Raw genomic sequence first — 20,248 nt, 5'->3', positions numbered from 1 at the left:
CTCCTTTTCCATAGGCCATCCCCAGGAGCCTCTCAGGCCCTCATCTTCTCCGTCTTCTGGTGTGTCTGCTCCCTGCAGAAGGGGGACGTGGAGGCTGTCCCTGGCTACCTCTCCCTGCACCAGTCCGCAGGCAGCCTGACTCTGAAGTGGACCCCCAACCAGCTCATGAACGGGACTCTGGGGGATTCCGAGCTGGAAAAGAGGTGGGGGCTGTGGGACTTCCTCCAAGGAGCCTCGCTCCCGGGCGGGGGATGGCGAGACCCAGCCTGCTCCAGGGGGCAGGCCTCACTCCTCATCCGATGCCAAGAATTGCAGGGGGAGGCAGCCTGGACAGGTTCCCGAGCTCTCTAGGACTGAGCCGGGCCTGGGCACGGAGAGGTTTGCCTGAGCCAAGCTCTGGGCAGCTGAGACTGCCAGGCTCTGTGCCATGAGGGCAGCGTGGGGCCCAGAGGGACAAGGTGGCTGGCCGAGGTCACATTCTCGGCTGCGGTCAGGGTACTAATAGTAGTACCCTGAATGCTACCATTCCGGGTAGTCTCACGGGTGTCGGGGCCGGGAGGTGAGGAAGGTGGGATGGCGGGTCTTGGGACACGGCGACACCAAACTGGTTCCTTTCCAGTGTTTACTGGGACTACGCCCTTGTTGTGCCCTTCAGTCAGATTGTCTGCATCCACTGCCACCAGCAAAGTGAGCCTCCCCTGTCCTGGGCACAGGGGTGAGGGGAGAGAGCCTGCGCCGTGCACGGACTTCCTGTCCCCCTCCTTCCGTCCCCACGCCCCCACCCCACTGTCCTCCTACCCAGCCTCACTGGCCCGCATTCACCCCCCAGAGAACGGCGGCACCCTCGTGCTGGTGAGCCAGGATGGCATCCAGAGGCCACCACTGCACTTCCCGCAGGGGGGCCACCTGCTGTCCTTCCTGTCCTGCCTGGAGAACGGGCTTCTGCCTCGAGGACAGCTGGAGCCCCCACTCTGGACCCAGCAGGGGAAGGTACCTCGGGGCTTGGGAGGCTCTGGGTGAGGGGGTGTGTGGGGTGGGTTCTCCGCCCACCTGCTGGCCTCCCGTCCCTTCCCCACACGGAGCTCTTAGGAGCAGCCTAGCGGGGTGGGGGGGGGGCGTGGGGGGCGTGGATTGGACCCCGCCCTGGGCAGGCTGACCGCCCACCCCTCTCCCCGCAGGGGAAGGTGTTCCCCAGGCTACGGAAGCGCAGCAGCATGCGGTCCGTGGACGTGGAGGACGTGGGCTCGGGGCGGGCCACCGACTACGTGTTCCGGATCATTTACCCTGGCCACAGGCACGAGCACAGTAAGTGTCCCAAACGTCATTCGTGGAGGAAGAGAGAGGTGGGGGTGTAGTGTCACCCAGGGGGTCGCGGGCAGGGTCCACTGCCCAGGCCCGGTTAACCCAGGGAGGTCTTTACTCAGCCTCTCACCGGACCTTCCCCCCCGCAAATCATCCCTCGGAGAAGTGGCCTCTTGTCTACCTAGCTGTCTTCTCCCCACCTCGTGACCCCAGGCTCTCGGCTCAGCCGATCCAGGTGTCGCTGTACAATATTCTCTTGGTCATCCTTTCATGCCCGCCCCGGGGAAAACATGTGGTGAGGCTACGCATAGAAGGTGGAGAACTCTTAGTTTCTTTTCAGCCTGCCACCTGACCCCCACAAGGCGGCCTGGGTGCAGGGTCAGCGCGTCTTTATAGATGGTGCAAATTGTTCACTGACTCTGCTAGAGCCAGAACCCTCCCCCAACCAGCTACTGATGAGGGGAGCATTAGCAGGAGTAGGGGGGCGTCTGGGGTGAGATTTGGAGCTGCAGTGGGAATCTGTGGGGCCAGGAATTGAAAGGTGACTTGACCCTCATGGGTCCTGCCCCACGTGGACATAACCCCTCTGGGCCCCAGGGGGCTTGTCCATAGGCATCTACCAAGACACGAGCTCCCTTTCTGGTCAGAGCACTGCTGTTGCCCATACGTTTCTCCAGGCCAGAATGGCTGATCTCGGGGATAAGGTCATGGAATTCGCCAGCCCAGAGCATTTATTGCCAGCCAGACCACCTGCCCCCAAAATGCGCTAACTCGTGCCAATAAGCTGTCGACAAGTTGTCTCCGTATTAGTGGACAGATTGCCCAGACTGCAAACACACAGCCACGGCGCGAGTTCTCTGTTACCAGGCTCTGAGGGCAGGAGACCTGGGGCCCCCTTCCCTCCCAGGAGTGCCTGATGAAGAGGAGGCTCAGCTTTGGCCGGAACGTGTTTGCAGACCTGGCCTTTAACCTCAGGCTCTTGCTTGCCTCAGATTTTGTAGCTTCCACTTGCCCTCTTCAAGCCTTGGTACTTCCCAGTTCCAGTCACTTCAAGGAGCTGAAGCCCAGCGGGGTGACCCAGGCTCCTGGAGAGCAGCTCTGGGAAGCCCTCAGAAGGTCGGGTTTATAGTCTGAAGCGGGGGATTTGGGGTAACCCTCAGATGTGGTTCAGCTTGACCATGACACGAGCCGAAGAGTGACTGGGATCCACCTGCCAGCAGTCATGCCCCGCCTCAGCCAGGGCTGGGGAGTCCCTGTCTTTCACTACCCTGGCGCCCCCATCAGTTCTCTCTCTTCTGTTCTTCCTAGAGAGGGCATCCTCCAAGAGTGGAGCCCTGGAGCTGCCGCCGGGTCCTCACCTTCTTCCATACTTTGCCCAGTAACTCATCTAAAGACTCTCAGGTCCCCCCTTCCCCTCTTCCACGCCCTGCAGGCTCAAGGTGACCCAGACTCCACTCTGCTCTCCCTAAGGAGGGAGTGCGGACCCTCCTGCCCCGGGACTAGGGTCCTCATGCCTCTGCATCTCTGCTATTCTTTTTGAGCAGTCACTATTAACTACCACCACCTAGCGGCCAGCCGCGCGGCCTCGGTGGACGATGATGAGGAAGAGGAGGATAGACTACACGCGATGCTCTCAATGATCTGCTCGCGGAACCTCACAGCTCCCAGTCCGATGAAAGGTTTTTATCCCTCCCCCTCTCCCTGACCCACCCCGTCCTCCCGCCCCACCCCCCTGGGCCCACCTGCCACCCACCGCAGGGGCTCAAATGGCAGTGTTGGCATTATGGGACTTGCACCCACGAGGCAGATCAGGGAGGGTGGAAGGAGGTGCTGGCAGGAGGGGACAGTACAAAATGCAGTCGACTCTGGGCTCCCCATTGAACGTGAGGAGAGGGCTTTGCACCCGAGAGGGAAGAGATCGACTGGTGGGAAGGTCTGATTATCTGGTTCCCTGTTGGAAAGGAATGGCTCTCTGAGAGCCCTGTCCCCACTCTGGGGGGGCCGTGCTGGCAAACCCAGGACAGTGTCTCTTTCTTTCTCTCCTGCTGGCTGGGAAGACGGGCCCTGTGCCTCTGACTCCTGACTTAACGGAAACAGGACAGAAGTACCAGGCCCCTCTTTAGCAGGGGTAGGGGCTGGACGGCTCATGGGGACAGGAGTCAGCTGTGGTCAGGTGAGGGGTCAGGGTCACCGTGGAAAGAGACCCGGGGCTCAGTTTACCCAGCTGGTACTTCAGCATGAAATCTAGAAATATCTGTGCCAAGGATATAAGACAGGTGTGTTCCCGCCCTCATGGACCTGACTCCAGGGTTACCGAGGCCCCCTCATTGGAAATGACAGGACAGTGCCCACAGCTCCTCTGTCCACCACTCAGTGCAGAGCTAGACTTGTAGAGAGGGACTGGTCAGGGGACCAGTGAAGGCCAGGCCCAGGTGCTCAGGGAAGATTGCTTCTGAAGGGCCGAGGCCACCTGTCTTGGAGTTTAGGGGAGGCTCCCCACCCCCACCATTCCCATGCCACAGGTGAATTTCTTTTTCTTCATTAAAAGTATTTATTGTCCATATAGGAGCTAGCGGGAAAGGCTTCGTCTCTCTTTTCTATACTCTAAGAATGACCAATTAAATATATAATCCCCAACCTTTTAGGAGATGAGGGTAGGGTTTATACAACAAGTAGGAGAAGAACGTTAAGACACCATTGTCCAGAATGAAGTGTCAACCCATCTCTATTTCATCAGACCTTAATGCAAACATGGAACCCTTTGATCCAATTGCCCTACCAAAGCACCTTGGTGCAGGGGGCATGACTGCTATCCATAGCCACGTCCAACTGCAGACATTATAGCCAACGCTTGGAAGTCAATAGGCTTCTATTAAATACACACACACACACACACACACACACACATACACATACACCACACCCCTAATTTCAGCTTCTTTTAAATATTGGAACATTGAATTTGTGAGGCAGATTATTACAGTAATATCTTCCAATTTGTTTATGCCTCCCTGAATCCATTTGAATAATTCCCTACCATTCTTCTAACTAATTAATTTATTTTTATTTTTAATTTTTAAACCATTTTTTAAATTGAAGTATAGTTAATTTACAAATTTTTTTTAATTTTTTTTTTTTTTGCGGTACGCGGGCCTCTCACTGTTGTGGCCTCTCCCGTTGCGGAGCACAGGCTCCGGACGCGCAGGTCCAGCGGCCACGGCTCACGGGCCCAGCCACTCCGCGGCATATGGGATCCTCCCGGACTGGGGCACGAACCCGTGTCCCCTGCATCGGCAGGCGGACTCTCAGCCACTGCACCACCAGGGAAGTCCCTAATTTACAGTGTTGTGTTAGTTTCAGGTACACAGCAAAGTGATTCAGTTATATATATATATTCTTTTTCAGATTCTTTTCCATTATAGATTTTTACAAGATATTGCATATAGTCCCCTGTGCTATACAGTAGGTCCTTGTTGTTTATTTTATATATAGTAATATATATATGTTAATCCCAAACTCCTAACTTATCTCTCCCCTCTGCCCCTGGCCACAGATTAATTCCTTCTCCCCTTTCCCTGCCCCTACAGGGGGCGTCTAGGAATATGTGACACTCTCCTTATGCTTCCACAAAATTCTACGAAAGAACCCAATTCCTTAGCTCAGCCACCAAGCCTGTAATGGGCGACCAAGTCCACGGCCTAGAACACACCTAGCACACCCTCAGCACAACTGCCAGCTGCCCCCTTACCCATCACATTCCTGTCCTTGTGCCGGCCCTCGCTCCCAGCCCTTCCAGTGGGACCTGCAGGCCAGCTGGTGGGAACTCGGGGGAGCCTCCTCACTTGTCATGTTTGTTGCCTGCCACCTGGTTCCTTGCAAACCTGGGCTTGAAGCTGATGCTTATTTCCAGGTTAGCTGACTTGGAGCCGTGTGGGGAAGCTAAGCCAGGAGAGCCAGGGAGCCCCTTCTCGCCCCACAAATTATAGTCAGGCTGGAGGCTGTGGTGGGGCGGGAGTCCCAGTAGAGCCCCTAATTAGTGGACCTGGAGACAGGAAGCCATCCCTGGCTGCTCTTAAGAGCTGAGGCCTCCAGGGTCAGAGAAACTTACAGGGTCCAGAGGCCTCGGGGCTTGTTTGGGCATCCTCTTGGGGAACTCAGGGGTCAGACTGACCCAGTGTGTAGCCCCTGGGACCCCAACACTTCAGAAAGGGGAGGAGGTGTGGAAGCAGAATCAGCAGGTGGCTGGGGAGATGGTATGGGAGCCCCCGTCTCCACTCCAGTCCGTAATGACAACACTGTTGAGTCCGTTCTGCTAGCCGTTGCTTTCCAGGCCTGCGACATGCGTGACTTGTGCATGTGAATCAAGTGGCGGGTGTCCAGACTCTCCTTCCCCCCCCTCCTCCTTTTCCCGCTGCCTCCCCAGAGAGCAGAGATGCTGTTCACTCTAATTCTGCTCCAGGCCAGGCACCTTTCACTCGGAGTCTTAGGGGCTGTGGGGTTCAATCACCCTAATTGTTTTGCTTCAAACTTTCCTCACGCTCAGAGGAGAGAGTCAGAGTCAAAGCTGGCCCGGCAGACCCCCGTCCAGCCTGCTGCCCCTCGCCCAGTCACTCCAGAGCTCCGGCTGTCTGCACTGGGTTAATTCAGAGATGCAGTGTTCAAGGCTGGCTGGTTCAGCTCCTTCCTGGAGAATTAAGGTGAAGAGCATTGACCCAGGAGTCTGCCTTGGTTGGGCCCTGCTTTCTGGGCATGAACTCGTTTCCCTGTGTGCCCACCCTCTGCACCTGGCAACCCCCTGCCTGCCCGCCTGCTACCTGCTGCCTACCTGGCTGGGCCTGCTCCTGCCACACACACCGCCCGCCCACCCCACCCCCCCGGCTCCTCCCACCACTGGCCTCTCTCCTGCCTGCTGCAGGGGCCTGAGCTGGGCTCCTGCCCCATCCCACCTGCATTTGCCCCCTCCTTCTTCTTCCCAGAGTCTCAGGCATGGCTTGCAACCCCTCACTCCCAGAGCCGCAGCCCCTCCACACCAAGTGTGTTCCCTTAATTTGCCTCCTGGTGGAGCTGAAGGGCCAGATATCTATAAAAATCCCAGCCGTGGGTCTGGGGAGAGAGCCCTGGGGCCAAGACAGGGCAGCCCCTGAGGGGACTGGAGGGGGTCAGCTCAGCCCTCCCCACCAAGGCACACCCAGAGCTGGAGTCTGGCTCCCACAAAAACCAGGCCTAGGTCTGCTCCAGGCTCATAGCAAGCCAGGGCCCAGGCCATAATTCGCAGAAAAGAACTACTGCTTGAAAGAAGTCTAACACACACAGCTCTCTCTCTTTCCTTGTCTTCTTCACTCTTCTCTTTCTCTCCCTCCTTCCTGGCATCATCTCCTGGTCCTTTCACTTTCTGCCCTTACTGTGCTTCATCTTTGTGGCTCACTGGACCTTCCAGAGTCCCCCACGAGCAGTGCCTGCCCCACGTGGGCCTTCGAAGCTCTCAAGGGTCTTGAGTTCTGATTCAGCCTAGCTGGGCCGGCTGAGGAGGCTTGGTCTGCTGTGGTGTAAAACTGTCCAAGGAGCTGTCTTCTGAGGCTGCACCGGGCACATTCTTCTGGATGGTGGAACGTGCATGCCCAGCTGCCACCCTCATCCCCACAGTGGCCCGGCAGCCCTGGAAACTTTGCCCTTCCTGCCAGTTCACCTGCGTGTTTGCAGGAGGCCACCATGCAGTGCAGTCAGGCTAGGCAAGGATGGAGAACTCACCCACTGCTGCGAACTTGGGGGCACCTGGCCTGGGCAGGGAGCACTGCTCCTGCTTAGCCACTGGCCGCCAGGTCTAGAACCCTCGGGGATGAGGTCTGTGGACCAGGACTGGTGGCTCAGGGGTCCTTCAGGGGCTTTGATCAGTGGGCGCTCCTGGCATGGGAAGGTTCAAAGTTTGCAATGTTCCAGGCACCTTCCTGCACATCCCAGAGTTTGCCCAAGAGGACCAGGCTGAATCCTGGAAGGCCAAGGCGGCTGGCAGCATTTCAGAGAGCTCAGGCTTTTCTTGTTCCTTCTTTTTTCTCCTCCCTCTAGAAAAACAAGTGTCTATTCCATTGCTTATAGCAAGATGGAGAGAATAGACACAATCATCCATGACCCAGTGAAAGTATCTTACCACGTTCAGAAAGACTAGGTGGACGCTGGGAAGTGTCAGGCGCCCTCTCTCTCCACCACTTCCAACTCTGGGCTCTGGACCCTGGGCCAGGCAGGCACCACCCCTGTGGTTTTCCACCAAAGGGTGACTTCATGCTGCAGCTCTGGGCACAGAGGTGGGCATGCTGCAGGGTACTTGGGGGAGGAGACCTGCCGGGCCCTGACCATGGCCCCCTTCCTGCCCTCAGATGCTGGCGACATGATCGAGATGCAGGGCTTTGGACTCAGCCTGCCAGCCTGGCACCTGGAGCCCCTGTGCAGCCAGGGCTCCTCCTGCCTCTCCTACTCCACCAGCAGCTCCCCATACGTATCCCCCAGCCACTGCAGCTGTGTCCCCGACCGGTGAGTGGGTGTGTCCATCCGTGTGTATGTGTCCGTCTGTCCTTTGGGGCTGTGTCACTTGCCTGAAGGGTGATCTCTAGTTGGACACACCTGGGTTCGAAGTTCATTTCTGCTCCCCATGTGACTTTGACAAGCGGCTGAGTCTCTCTGAGCTTCTCCATGTCTGAGCCTCAGTTTCCTCCTCTGTAAGATGGGGATAACACCCCCTTCTCCCTAAGGTACTTGTGAGGACTGAATGAGGTCTATGACCCGTGTGAGTGCCCAGCGCTGTGCCTGGCACAGAGCAAGTGCTCAGTACCTGGAGCTCCCCAGGTGGACCTGGATCCTGCCGTCAGGCTGCCGTCTGAGGACACTCAGCAGGTATCTGGGCATCTGCCACGTGCCAGGAACGGCGTGTGAATGGCATTTGCGTGAGGGTCACGTGCCCACACTTGATGCTTGCCGACGGCTTTTTCACCAGTTGCACCTGTTGACCCTCGGATGGCTCTCTCCATTTTCACATGAGGAAGCCAAGATTCACTAACATGAAGTTAGTTGCCCAAGATCCCCTGGGTGGTTGGGGGCCAGGCTGGGCCCCCAGCAGCTCTACCCAGGGTAGCTGGCAGGGCCAGGGAGCCCTTGCCATGCTTCTGGGTTGTAGATCCGGCTCCCTGCGCCACCCGCCCTCTGAGCCAGAAGGTCCTTCCTTCTCACGCTTCCCTCCGGAGGAGCAGCCCTGAGTCAGGTTGATTCCACAGGTTGCCCCTCAGGCTGCTGTGTGAGAGCATGAAGAGGCAGATCGTGTCCCGGGCCTTCTATGGCTGTGAGTGTGGGGTGAGGTGGGGCCGCAGGGCGTGGGAGCAGGGGCAGGGGGAGGCACCGGGACAGAGGGTCACGGCCTCCCGGCTCCCCCCGCCCCCCCCCCCACAGGGCTGGCGTACTGCCGCCACCTGTCCACGGTGCGGACCCACCTGTCAGCGCTGGTGCATCACAACATCATCCCACCCGCCCGGCCACCGGGGGCCTCGGGGGGCCTCACCAAGGACATGTGGAGCAAGTATCAAAAGAACGAAAAGGTGCATGCTCTGGGGTGCCAGGGACCGAGGCCGGCTCGAGGGGCTGGGGGCCAGCAGGGAGAGCAGGCCAGCCTGCTCCGTGAGTGGCTTTCACAGACGACATAGGCGTTCAGGTAAAAGGTGGTCCAGGGTCAGAGGTGACAGGCCAGGACTGATGGCCTTGGAGTGCCTGGGTCAAGGTAGAGCCTCACAACTAGTCCTGTGGGTTTCCACAGGAAGGGGACTGGACAGGAAGTCCATTCTGCTTCTGCATTACTCCACGACCTTGAGGAAACCCCCTCGTCTCTCTGGGCTCCTTTTCTGCCCTGGAAGGAAGCAGGGTTGAAGTAGATCTGCATCCAGCTCTAGTCTGGGGGCAGGGAGGATGTGACGGTCCCATAGCTGGGTTTGCCTGGGTTTCAGCAGAGTGACCAAACGAATCACCGTCCCCAGCCCCAGCTCTCAGGGCATGGGGTCGCCGAGCTGGGCTGCAGAGACTGCAGGGGCTGCATAGTCTTCCCCCCCCTGGGTCCCTCAGAACTACAAGGAGCTGGAGCTGCTGCGGCAGGTTTACTCTGGCGGCGTGGAGCACGAGATCCGCAAGGACGTCTGGCCGTTTCTGCTTGGCCACTACAAGTTTGGCATGAGCAAGAAGGAGATGGAACAGGTAAGGGGAGCCTGTTCCCCACGGGGGTAGGGAGATGGGGAGCCAGGCCATGGGAAGCAGGGAGGGGGCCTCAGAAACCTCAGCCTCTTCCCAGCCAGAAAGGAACAGGGCAGTGGAAGATGTTAGCAGGGGGCCCCCACTGTCTTCACCCCGAGGCCCGACCCTAGTCTCCAGCTGTCCCAGGAGGACAGCTGCAGAGGAGGACCTGGTGCACCCCTCCCGCCATGGTCACGCTGTGGTCTGAGTACAGGTGGACACAGTGGTGGCAGCGAGGTACCAGCGGGTGTTGGCAGAGTGGAAGGCCTGCGAGGTGGTGGTGAGGCAGCGGGAGCGGGAGGCTCACCCAGCTACGCTCACCAAGTTCTCCTCAGGCAGCAGCATCGACAGCCACGTGCAGCACCTCATCCACCGAGACTCCACCATCAGCAATGACGTGAGCCCGAGGGGACCTGGGGGCCGGGGGCGGGGCCACCAGCGCTGTAGGCCTGCCCTCTAGTGTTCGCTGGCAGTGGAGCCCTGGAGAACAGCTTAGTGCGTCTGTGTCTCATTTTCTTCCACTGAAAAATGGGATGACGGTCCCCTGCTGCCCACTTCTCTGGGTGTTGCAGGAATAAAATGACATGGCGTGCTGTGTTCTGTTCTAATGGACTTGCAGAGGAGGATAAATTTATGGGGCATTAGGGAGGCTCTCCCTCTTTGTAGAGAGAGCTGAAGGCTATGAATGGGCCTCCCTAGGTTCTAGTCCTAGGTCCACTAGTGACAAGATGAGTGACTTCTCTTCCCATCTCTGGGCCTCAGTGCCCCCTCTCAGCTCTACTCTCCTCTGATTGCAGAAGCTCCTGCAAGAGCTGTTGGCCAGAGACCAGGGGAGCACTTAACAGCAGTCCCACCTTATAGAGTTGACTATGCAAAGCCAGTTCACAGCCTGTGTGGTTCTTCTGGCCTCACCCCTGACTTTTAGGTGAACATCAAGTCCCAAACTATGGCTGCTGGGCCCAACCAGAACTGATAAGTTTCAGTTTTCAGGACATTGTTTCATTAACTTACGTTTTTTCTTTAAAATTGCCTCTTTAGAAATAGTGTATATTCTTGTTACTTAACTCCTTACTAATACTAACAGATAACTCAAATTGGAGCAAGACTTAAAGAAATATAACCAAGATACACTCTCCTTTCCATGGGCTTTGTTCTTAATCCCCTATTTGTGAACATAACACTCTTTCTGCTTTGGGTTTTGTAAAATCCTGAGTCTGTACCAATGCCCCAGCTGCTTAGCTTATGGACTCAAGTATCCTTTCTCACTGGCACTATTCTGAGGCTCTGAATTGCCTCAGAATCATGGCCGTACCTGACACTAACCGAACAGTGCTTCATGCTTCTTGCCCAAAGTGAAAAGTCTTTTTAAGCATTTCCTTCCCTACATAGTCCAAATAGAAAAACAAAACGAAACAAAACTGTATGTATGTGTCTCTTCTTTTCCCTGTGACTTACCTGTGGGAGTGTGGACTGTTTCAATCAGTAGAATATGTTTCTTTTCACTTCTTACCTCTCCTCAGTTTGTCTGCAGCTAATATAACCGATTAGGTACTTGCTAGAGAGGTTTCCTGCCTTCTACAGAACATTCAGTACTGAAAATAAGGAAGAACCTATTTTTCCTAACACCTCCAGTTGCCGCATCCATAGGCTGCCCCAGAGGCCACACCAAAGACACTATGGAAGCTGTCCTGACCCGAGGCAGCCTCATGACTTCTGTGTTGGTAGAGTGACACTTACGCTGGCCATCGAGCGTCCAGGCCTCCGGTTCCCCTTCTTCCCTGCAGCAGCCACAGGAAGCGCTTCACACTTTTTCTCACCAATGTGAGACCAGATGGGGCTGGAGACGGTGTTTTCATGTTTTCCTGGAGCCTGGTCAGCTGGGTCAAAGGGGGCACTTGGCACCCGGGGGAGGCAGCGCTAGAGGCCATGGGGTGGGAGTGGGGGTGTGAGGAGACTTCTCCATCCCTCTCAGCTCTGACCCAGGAAGGAGATGCCGAGCTGAGGGACGGTGCTGGAGTGCAGGTGTGAGCCCCGCCACCTTTGCCCCCACCAGGTGTTTGTCTCTGTGGATGACCTGGAGCCTCCAAGGCCCCTGGGCCCCGAAGATCCCAGACCAGAGCCTGAGCAGGGGGCGGGGGCCGGGCCCACTGGCAGCACCATGGTGGAGCAACCGTCGGTGGAGTTCGACTCTCCAGACTCAGGACTGCCTTCCTCCCGCAATTACTCCGTGGCCTCGGGCATCCAGTCGAGCATAGATGAGGGCCAGAGCATGGGCTTTGAGGAGGAGAACGTAGGTGGGGAGGAAGGCTCTGACGGGCTGGTCCCTGCAGCCCAGGTCTCCAAGCCTCAGGACCCCAGCCAGGAGGCCTCGCGGGCCGGCGAGCTGGAGGCCGGGGAGGAGCTCGCCGCCGTGTGTGCTGCTGCCTACACTGTATGTGGTCGTTCCCCAGGCACTGCTCTCAGCGGCCCCAGAGGCTGGGGTTAGGGGCTGGCGGGGCAGAGGGTGGGGTGGCCTGGACTGTCCTGGAGGGAGGCACTGAGCCCATCTCGCAGCAACCCCACAGGACTCTGTTCTCTGAGTCCCTTGGTTCCCTGCCTTTGCTGCCTTCCTTTTTTCGGGCATCACCTCCAGCCCCCAACTCACCCCTGAGGGCCCTCCGCTCCTCCAGATAGAATTACTGGACACCGTGGCCTTAAATTTGCACCGCATAGACAAGGATGTGCAGCGATGTGACCGCAACTACTGGTACTTCACACCCCCCAACCTCGAGCGGCTCAGAGACATCATGTGCAGGTGCCACTGTGGGGCTGGGCTCCGTGGGAGGCAGGGGCCCTGCTCTGTGAAAGGTTAGACCCGGCAGCGCCCTGCTCCCCTGCCCTGTCCCCGACTCACGCTCGGCTCCCTCCGTCTGCTGTGCCCCCCACCCCACCCCCTCGTCATTCTCGACGTCTTTCAGATCTCAGCTTTGGCCATGCTTATCCAGGAAGCCTTAGAGGACCCCCACCCCGCATGTCAGGTGGTGATGCCCTGTCCAGTCTGTCTCCCTGAGCCCCTGAGGGCCTTGAGGACAGAGGCTACGGGTGGTTCGCCGTTGTGCTCCAGTGCTTTAGGGTCGCAGAAAGTCTGACCTCTGGGGAGCAGGCTGCTCTAGGGGCCGTCTCCCCAGGAGTTCTGGGGGGGAGGGGAGGATGGCGCACACCCACAGTGACTCTCCTTGGCATTTCAGCTACGTGTGGGAGCACTTGGACGTGGGCTACGTGCAGGGCATGTGCGACCTGCTGGCGCCCCTCCTGGTTGTCCTCGACAATGGTGAGGAGGGGGTGTTGGATTGGGCCTGGGCTGACCCAAGCTGGAGAAAGGAAAAGGGGACGGCATGGTCTTCATGGGTGGGCATGTGAGCCGGCCCTGTCCCCCCTGCGGACTGAGGCTTTGGGGGTCTCCTGCCTTGCCGGCCTCACGCCCACCTCCCCACAGACCAGCTGGCCTACAGCTGTTTCAGCCACCTCATGAAGAGGATGAGCCAGAACTTCCCCAACGGGGGTGCCATGGACGCCCACTTTGCCAACATGCGCTCCCTCATCCAGGTGAGGCTGGCAGCAGCCCGGGGGCAAGTGACCGGGCAGCGCGGGGCTTGTTCATCAATCCACGGGGAGACCGGGGAAAGCTCCCAAAATGTTTTTTACGTATGCGTAGTTTCTTTCATTAACGCCCCCACACACACCATTGTCAGCCTTACTAATTGAGGAGTGTCAGCGTGTGAACGCTTATGCTCGTGAAAGTTCTGGCGAGTAGCGCGGTTGATGATGAAATCACCCAGAATGTGGCATCATTCCAAAGAGTACATCCCAGAGAGACAGGTGGGGCTGCAGAGTGCAGCCTGGACGGGAGGGGCGGGAGCAGCTGCTAGGCAGCCAGGGAGGCCCCGCGGAGGGGCCTGGGCGGCAGGGCGCTGGGGAGAGGCAGCACGGGTTCAGTCTGGCTCCCGTTCTCCACTCAAACCAGATCCTGGACTCAGAGCTGTTTGAACTGATGCATCAGAATGGAGACTACACCCACTTCTACTTCTGTTACCGCTGGTTCCTGCTGGATTTTAAGAGAGGTAAGAGGCGGGCTGGAGAGTGGGCCTGGGGTCAGGGGCGGTGGGAGAGCCCTCTTCCCCGAAGTCAGTGGTTCTCAACCCACACTGTATTTTAGAACCCCCTGAGGAGCCCTGGGCCCCACCCAGCCCCAGACTTCCTAAGTGTGGTGATTTTAAAAGCCATTAGGTGAGTCCACAGCGCAGCTAGGGTTGAAAATCACCCAAATGCAATGGTTTTCAGAACCGTTTTCGAACCAAATCTTCCCAAGCACCAAGGCCTATAAAAGGCTGCTCTAGTGCGACGTGGCCTCTGCAGGAGGCCAGCGTGCAGGAACTACAAGGGCAAAGGGTGGGGCCTTGGTCTGGGGCAGAGAACTGCTCTCCTGGAGCGGCTCCTGTGGTGGAGAGAGTCCCAGGACTCTGGCCCCTGGAGCTCTGTCTCGGCACGAGGCTCTGTCCAGAGGCCTGTGGACAGCCAGGCCCAGACTCAGCCCCTCGCCGTCCCCAGAGCTGCCGTATGAGGATGTGTTTGCTGTGTGGGAGGTGATCTGGGCAGCCCGGCACATCTCCTCGGAGCACTTTGTCCTGTTCATCGCCCTGGCCCTGGTGGAGGCCTACCGAGAGATCATCCGTGACAACAACATGGACTTCACTGACATCATCAAGTTCTTCAACGGTAGGAGCCACTTGGCCATTCCGGCTGCCTCAGCAGGGCCGTGGGGGCCTCCACTCCTGGCCGGCGCAGGGTTTGGGGGGCCCTTGGGAATACTGCCCCTGCCCCGTGAGCAGATGTGGCAGCGGAGCAGGGTGGGCAGCCCCAGGGCTCCTCCCAGACTGCCGCCCCCGCTCAGTTATCCATGTTCCCCCCAGAGCGGGCGGAGCATCACGACGCCCAGGAGATCCTGCGGATCGCCCGGGACCTCGTCCACAAGGTGCAGATGCTCATAGAGAACAAGTGAGGGCTGTGGCCAGGGGGCAGCAGCCCACCAGAGCCTGGGCTCCGGGCCCCTTTGGTCCCGCAGAGGGAGGTGCAGGCGCGGCACAGCCAAGACTGCCCCAGCCCCCAGCCGACCCACCTGCCCAACTGTATTCCTAACAAAGCGCTTGTGAGCCTGGGATCGGACTCCGGGCAGTGCTGGCCCTTCAGGGCGAGTCAGGGGCCAGGATGCCCTCAGGTCAGGACCGGGGAGGGAGGGGTCAGCCTCAGGGAATGGCTGCCTTGGGGGACACTTACCCTGCTCCCCTCTCAAACACCTGGGGATAGTCCCACTGCCATTGGCAGCCCCAGCCTGGACAGCTCCCCATGGCCTCTCCTGGGGCCCTGGAGAGTTAGGAGGGCTGTAGTTGCCTGGACCCTACCTGGGTGGGTCAAGGGGACTCTGTGCTGTATCTCTTCTGAGCGTCCCTCTGCAGGCCCAGTGCATGTGCACGCACCAGCCCCAGTTAGAGCAGCCAGAATGGCTGCCGGTTTGGGTGTGTGCCTTGGGTGCAGGAGACCTGGGCTGCGTTCCAGGCCCTCCCCTGAGACTGCGGGACAGCCCAACAACATGGGCCCTGGGTGGGAGCAACCCACCTCAGCAGCACTGCCACTGCCTTTGGCCACCCGAGGTGACCCCATGCACCACCACCCCCGGCCTATACAGTGCACCCATGTGTATCTGTAGTCTCAGTCTTACCACCTGCTCTTGCTTTATGCATTAGATGCATCCCCGAAAACTGTGTATCCGTGATCCCTTTGCCAGCAGAATGACCTGGGATGTGGCAGAAGCACTCGCTCTCCAGGCTGATTCTTTAGGGAGGCAATCCTGTCATGGCCTCCTCTCAGGGACGGGCTCCAGAGCCTGGGGCAGCCCATTGCCTATCCCAGGCATCTGCTGAGTCCCTGAGGTGGAGGGGAGGGTGCTTGGATCTCCCCAGCTTGTCTTTGGTGAGAAGCAAGGCTAGCTCTTCCTTCCACATGCTTCTCAGGATGCCGAGGACGCTAGGGACCCACAAACCCCCTTAGAGGACCCTCACTCATGGAGGTGCTAGGAAGGGCCCAGCTCCTGGCCCCAGGCCTAGTCACACTGCTTGCTCTGTCATCCCCACTTCCCGTCTCATCAATACATGCAGGATAGGCCTTGTTCTGGGGCCAGGAGGCCACTCTGCCCCGGGGTTGGGCCTGCCCAGCTATCACTAAGGTCTGGAGACTTCCTGCATTTGAGAAACATGAGAAAGGGCCCAGCCACCCCTCTGCATCCAGCACAGTCTCCCCAGCCCAGCCCTGCCCCGGGCACTGCACCACCTGTTTGGAGGCCAGCCTGCCCCATTGCCCACCCACCAGGTGAGTCCTTGGCCTCCACCAAGCACAGTGGCCGTTGTGTGCCTGCCTTAGCGACTCAGTGGTTTTTTGAGGAGCAGTGTGTGTATGTTTTTTGGCTCAGAAACTACACTCGTCAATGTAACAGACCAATAAACACAGCATTTGGCAATGCTTGAAGCTCTGGTGGCTATTTGTGGGCTGGCACTGGACCGTCAGTGTTTGTGTTGGGGAATTCTGTAAGCTCCGGATTGAGCGGTAAAGAGGGCCAGCCCCACAAGGCAAGGATGGTGAAAAGAGAGAACCAAAGCTTCCAGAAGAGAGGGGCCTTGGCTGTGGAATGGTCCAGGGTGATAGCCAGACTCTAAGTACCTAGAGAGTTGAAGTAAGTAAGTCAGAAAGAGAAAGGCCTAGACTGACCAATGGCCTCTCCAGCCTCTGGATGGCATGTAAGTCCCTGCCCCGCCCCGCCCCTTTCCAGCCTTTCTGCCCCCTGAGCTGGAGCTTGATGGGGAACCTACAAGACCTCCCGGCCTCTCTGGCCTTGGCTCCAGCCCATTTAGCACTGTCTTTGAGACGCCCGCTTCAGGCGGGAGTGTGGAGGGTGTAGTGGCAGGAGAGGTCAAACTCACTGAGGCATGGAGAGTGCTGGACTCAAAGAGCAGGTTCCCATCTGCCTTCCCCCGCCTCAGAGGGCCACTGCCCCATCAGCCACAGTTCCAGAGAGGGCTGCAGTCACCAGCATGTTGTTTGGTGTAGAGGACACTAGCTTTCTGGGCACTAGGGCCTGCTGTCAACTCAGAGCTGCCCAGGCAAGGAAACCAGTTCACACCAGGAACCCTGTGGCCAGGACCTTATAAGCCCCCTCAAGGAAACTCCTCTCCACCCCCTAGCTGACCTTGTAGCCTGGAGCAATCAGAATTCCCTCTGCTGTAACATCTATTCATGATTAAAAACTCTTACCAAAGTAGGTATAGAGGGAACGTATCTCAACATAGTGAAAGCTATTTATGACAAACCCATAGCCAACGTAATACTCAATGGTCAAAAGCTGAAAGCCTTCCTGCTAAAATCTGGAAAAAGGATGCCCACTCTCACCTATTCTATTCAACACAGTATTGGAAGTCCTAGCCACAGCAATCAGGCAAGAAAAAGAAATAAAAAAGTATCCAAATTTTGGAAAGGAAGAGGTAAAATTGTCAGTATATGCAGATAACATGATAACTATAGAGAGAGAACCCTAAGGACTCCACACAAAAGCTACTAGAACTGATGAACGGAAAGCCCAGAAATAAACCCACACACCTACGGCCAATTAATCTTCAATAAAGGAGGCAAGAGAATGGAGAAAAGGCAGTCTCTTCAGCAAGTCGTGTGGTGGGAAAGCAGGACAGCCGCATGTAAATCAATGAAGTTAGAACACTCCTTCACACCACACACAAAAATAAACTCCAAATGGCTTCAAGACTTAAATATAAGACATGACACCATAAAACTCCTAAAAGAGAACACAGGCAAAACATTCTCTGACATAAATCATACCAATGTTTTCTTAGGTCAGTCTCCCAAGGCAATAGAAATAAAAGCAAAATAAACAAATGGGACTTAATCAAACTTATAAGCTTTTATACAGCAAAGGAAACCACAAACAAAACAAGAAGGTAACCTACGGACTGAGAGAAAATATTTGCAAATGATGCGGCCAACACAGACTTAATCTTCAAAATATACAAACAGCTCATACAACTCAACAACAAAACAACAACCCAATCGAAAAATGGGCAGAAGACCTAAATAGGCATTTCTCAAAAGAAGACATACAGATGGCCAATAGGCACATGAAAAGATGCGTAACATCGCTAATTATAAGACACATGCAAATCAAAACCACAATGAGGTATCACCTCACACAGGTCAGAATGGCCCTGGTTAAAAGGTCTACAGTCCAATGCTGGACAGGGTGTGAAGAAAAGGGAACCCTCCTATGCTGTTGGTGGGAATGTAGTTGGTGACGCCACTATGGAAAACAGGATGGAGGTTCCTCAGAAAACTAAAAATAGCGTTGCCATATGATCCAGCAATCCCACTCCTGGGCACATCTCCAAAGAAAATTCTGATTTGAAAAGATACATGCACTCCAATGTTCATAGCAGCACTATTCACAATAGCCATGACATGGAAGCAACCTAAATGTCCACCAACAGATGAATGGATAAATAAAAGGTGGTACATGTATACAACGGAATACTACTCAGCCATTTAAAAAAATGAAATAATGCCATTTGCAGCAACATGGATGGACCTAGAGATTATCATACTAAGTGAAGTCAGACACAGAAAGACAAATACCATGTGATACCACTTATACATGGAATCTAAAATTTGATACCAAAACAGACTCACATAGACAACAAACTCATGGTTGCCAAAGGGGAAGGGGGGTGAGGGAGGGATAAATTAGGAGTTTGGGATTAGCAGATACAAACTACTGTATACAAAAATAAACAACAAGGGACTTCCCTGGTGGTGCAGTGGTTAAGAATCCGCCTGCCAATGCAGGGGACACGGGTTCAATCCTTGGCTGGGAAGATCCCAAGTGCTGCAGAGCAACTAAGCCCGTGCGCTGCAACTATTGAGCCTGCTAAGCTCGTGCGCTGCAACAAGAGAAGCCAACGCAATGAGAAGCCTGCGCACCACAACAAAGAGTAGCCCCCGCTCGCCACAACTAGAGAAAGCCCGCGCACAGCAACGAAGACCCAACGCAGCCAAAAATAAATAAAATTAAAAAATAAACAGCAAGGCCCTACTGTATAGCACAGGGAACTATATTCAATACCCTATAATAAACCATAATGGAAAAGGATATGAAAAAGAATGTGAAAGAATACCTACATGTATGTGTATATATATTTGAATTTACTGTACACCAGAAACTAACGTGACATTGTATGTAAATCAAGTATACTTAAAAAAAAGAAAAAAAAAATCCCTCTGCTGTGACACCACCTGAAAGTTCACCAAAGGCCCCTGATAACTTGCCTGGAAAGTGGCTGGTTCCTTCACACACTCCCACCTCTTCTCTGCTCCACCCAGAAGTGCTGGCACCCCCAGACCCCAGACTGAGCTTCTAGGGCCAGAGCGAATCCCACAGCCAAAACGATGGGTCTGCTGGGGGCTGTGTGTGGAAAGAAGTAGCAGGAAGCATGAGTAAGGTACTATAGCCCTCAGCTGAAACTGCGTCATCACGGCCGGGGTAGAGTCTTCATCTTTGTCCCCAGTGCTGGGCACAGCATCTGACACTCAGTTTACGTTAACCCTTACCCCAGGCCTTCCCTAAAGTGGAAGGGACCGACCACTTCCTGGAGCTACCAGCAGAGGGAGCAAGCATCTCACAAATGAAAGGAGCTGGCGGGTTGCAGGGTAGTGGGGAGGAGCACCGAGCCCGGCCTTTCTTGAGGTCGGGTCTTCAGAGAACGGGACCCTGCGGCATTGGTGGCCACCAGTCCCTTCCCCACGATGACATCCCCACGTGCATCCTCAGACCCACCCCAGGAAGAGAAGTTGAGTCAGTTGTCCGGGCTGCAGCTGGGAGCGGGGCAAGTGTCAGGGAGTTAGAGCAGTGGCCTGGCTGGTCTACAGCTTAGCCCAGCTGACTGCTCCCTGATCTCTCTCCCTTACCTCCCCACCTACCAGCCTGCCAAATGGGTGGCTTCTCCTAAACTGGGGAGAAAAGATGTCGTTACAAGGACCAAGGTCTTCAAGGCTCAGCCTAGGACATGGCTCTTTGACCCCTGACCTCCAACTTCATCTTCTTGTTCCTTTCCCTGAAAGGACAGCCTTATAGACTCCCCAGATGACCTGTCCTAACTACAACCCCAGAAGTACACCCTGTCTCAGGAAGCCCTCCTGTGAAAGGATCCTCCAGCTTTCCCATTGGAACTTTCTGGAGTTCAGGATCCCCGACTCCATGACAGACCCAGGACAGGGTGGCACGTGCCTGGGGACAGCTCTGCACCAGCTGAGATCGGACTGCAGCTCCACAAGGTCCCCGGCTGGTCATGTGACCTTAGCAAGTCACTCAGCCACCCCGAACCTGTTTCCTCATCTGCTATTTCTTGGCCTATTTCCTTCACCGAGCTGTTAGGAGATGAAACAAGATAGTGTTGGCAAAAATGGTTTGAGGAAGTGTAAAGTATTGCAAAAGCATGAGGAAGACCAGAACTGCAGTTCTCAGAGCTCGAGGATTCAGCCTTGGGATCAGAACAGTAAGGTCCCTCATCTTTTTTCTAAACTCCATCAGCCTAGA

General features: G+C 56.1%; 1 protein-coding gene across 4 annotated transcripts in view; it reads left to right on the top strand.

Moving 5' to 3' along the window:
• The window catches only part of SGSM2 (small G protein signaling modulator 2), a 37,143-nt gene extending 21,021 nt beyond the window's left edge, over positions 1 to 16,122 (top strand). For 3 of the 4 annotated variants that reach the window (XM_067715958.1, XM_067715961.1, XM_067715959.1), the window contains 17 exons: positions 79 to 203; positions 620 to 687; positions 830 to 990; positions 1,179 to 1,305; positions 2,847 to 2,981; positions 7,674 to 7,827; positions 8,565 to 8,629; positions 8,737 to 8,882; positions 9,400 to 9,528; positions 9,779 to 9,961; positions 11,618 to 11,995; positions 12,234 to 12,358; positions 12,792 to 12,874; positions 13,040 to 13,149; positions 13,568 to 13,664; positions 14,152 to 14,319; positions 14,514 to 16,122. In XM_067715958.1, the coding sequence (XP_067572059.1) occupies positions 79 to 203; positions 620 to 687; positions 830 to 990; positions 1,179 to 1,305; positions 2,847 to 2,981; positions 7,674 to 7,827; positions 8,565 to 8,629; positions 8,737 to 8,882; positions 9,400 to 9,528; positions 9,779 to 9,961; positions 11,618 to 11,995; positions 12,234 to 12,358; positions 12,792 to 12,874; positions 13,040 to 13,149; positions 13,568 to 13,664; positions 14,152 to 14,319; positions 14,514 to 14,602 (2,343 nt within the window). In that variant the 3' untranslated portion in view covers positions 14,603 to 16,122. The remainder of the gene's footprint in view (positions 1 to 78; positions 204 to 619; positions 688 to 829; positions 991 to 1,178; positions 1,306 to 2,846; positions 2,982 to 7,673; positions 7,828 to 8,564; positions 8,630 to 8,736; positions 8,883 to 9,399; positions 9,529 to 9,778; positions 9,962 to 11,617; positions 11,996 to 12,233; positions 12,359 to 12,791; positions 12,875 to 13,039; positions 13,150 to 13,567; positions 13,665 to 14,151; positions 14,320 to 14,513) is intronic. The other variant, XM_067715960.1, reaches the window with a different exon arrangement.
• Positions 16,123 to 20,248: the final 4,126 nt, after the last annotated feature.

This window comes from Pseudorca crassidens, chromosome 19 (assembly GCF_039906515.1).
Source record: "Pseudorca crassidens isolate mPseCra1 chromosome 19, mPseCra1.hap1, whole genome shotgun sequence".
Classification (NCBI taxonomy): Eukaryota; Metazoa; Chordata; class Mammalia; order Artiodactyla; family Delphinidae; genus Pseudorca; species Pseudorca crassidens.
The sequence above is the reverse complement of the archived record's forward strand: the minus strand, read 5'-3'. Positions and strand labels throughout refer to the sequence as shown.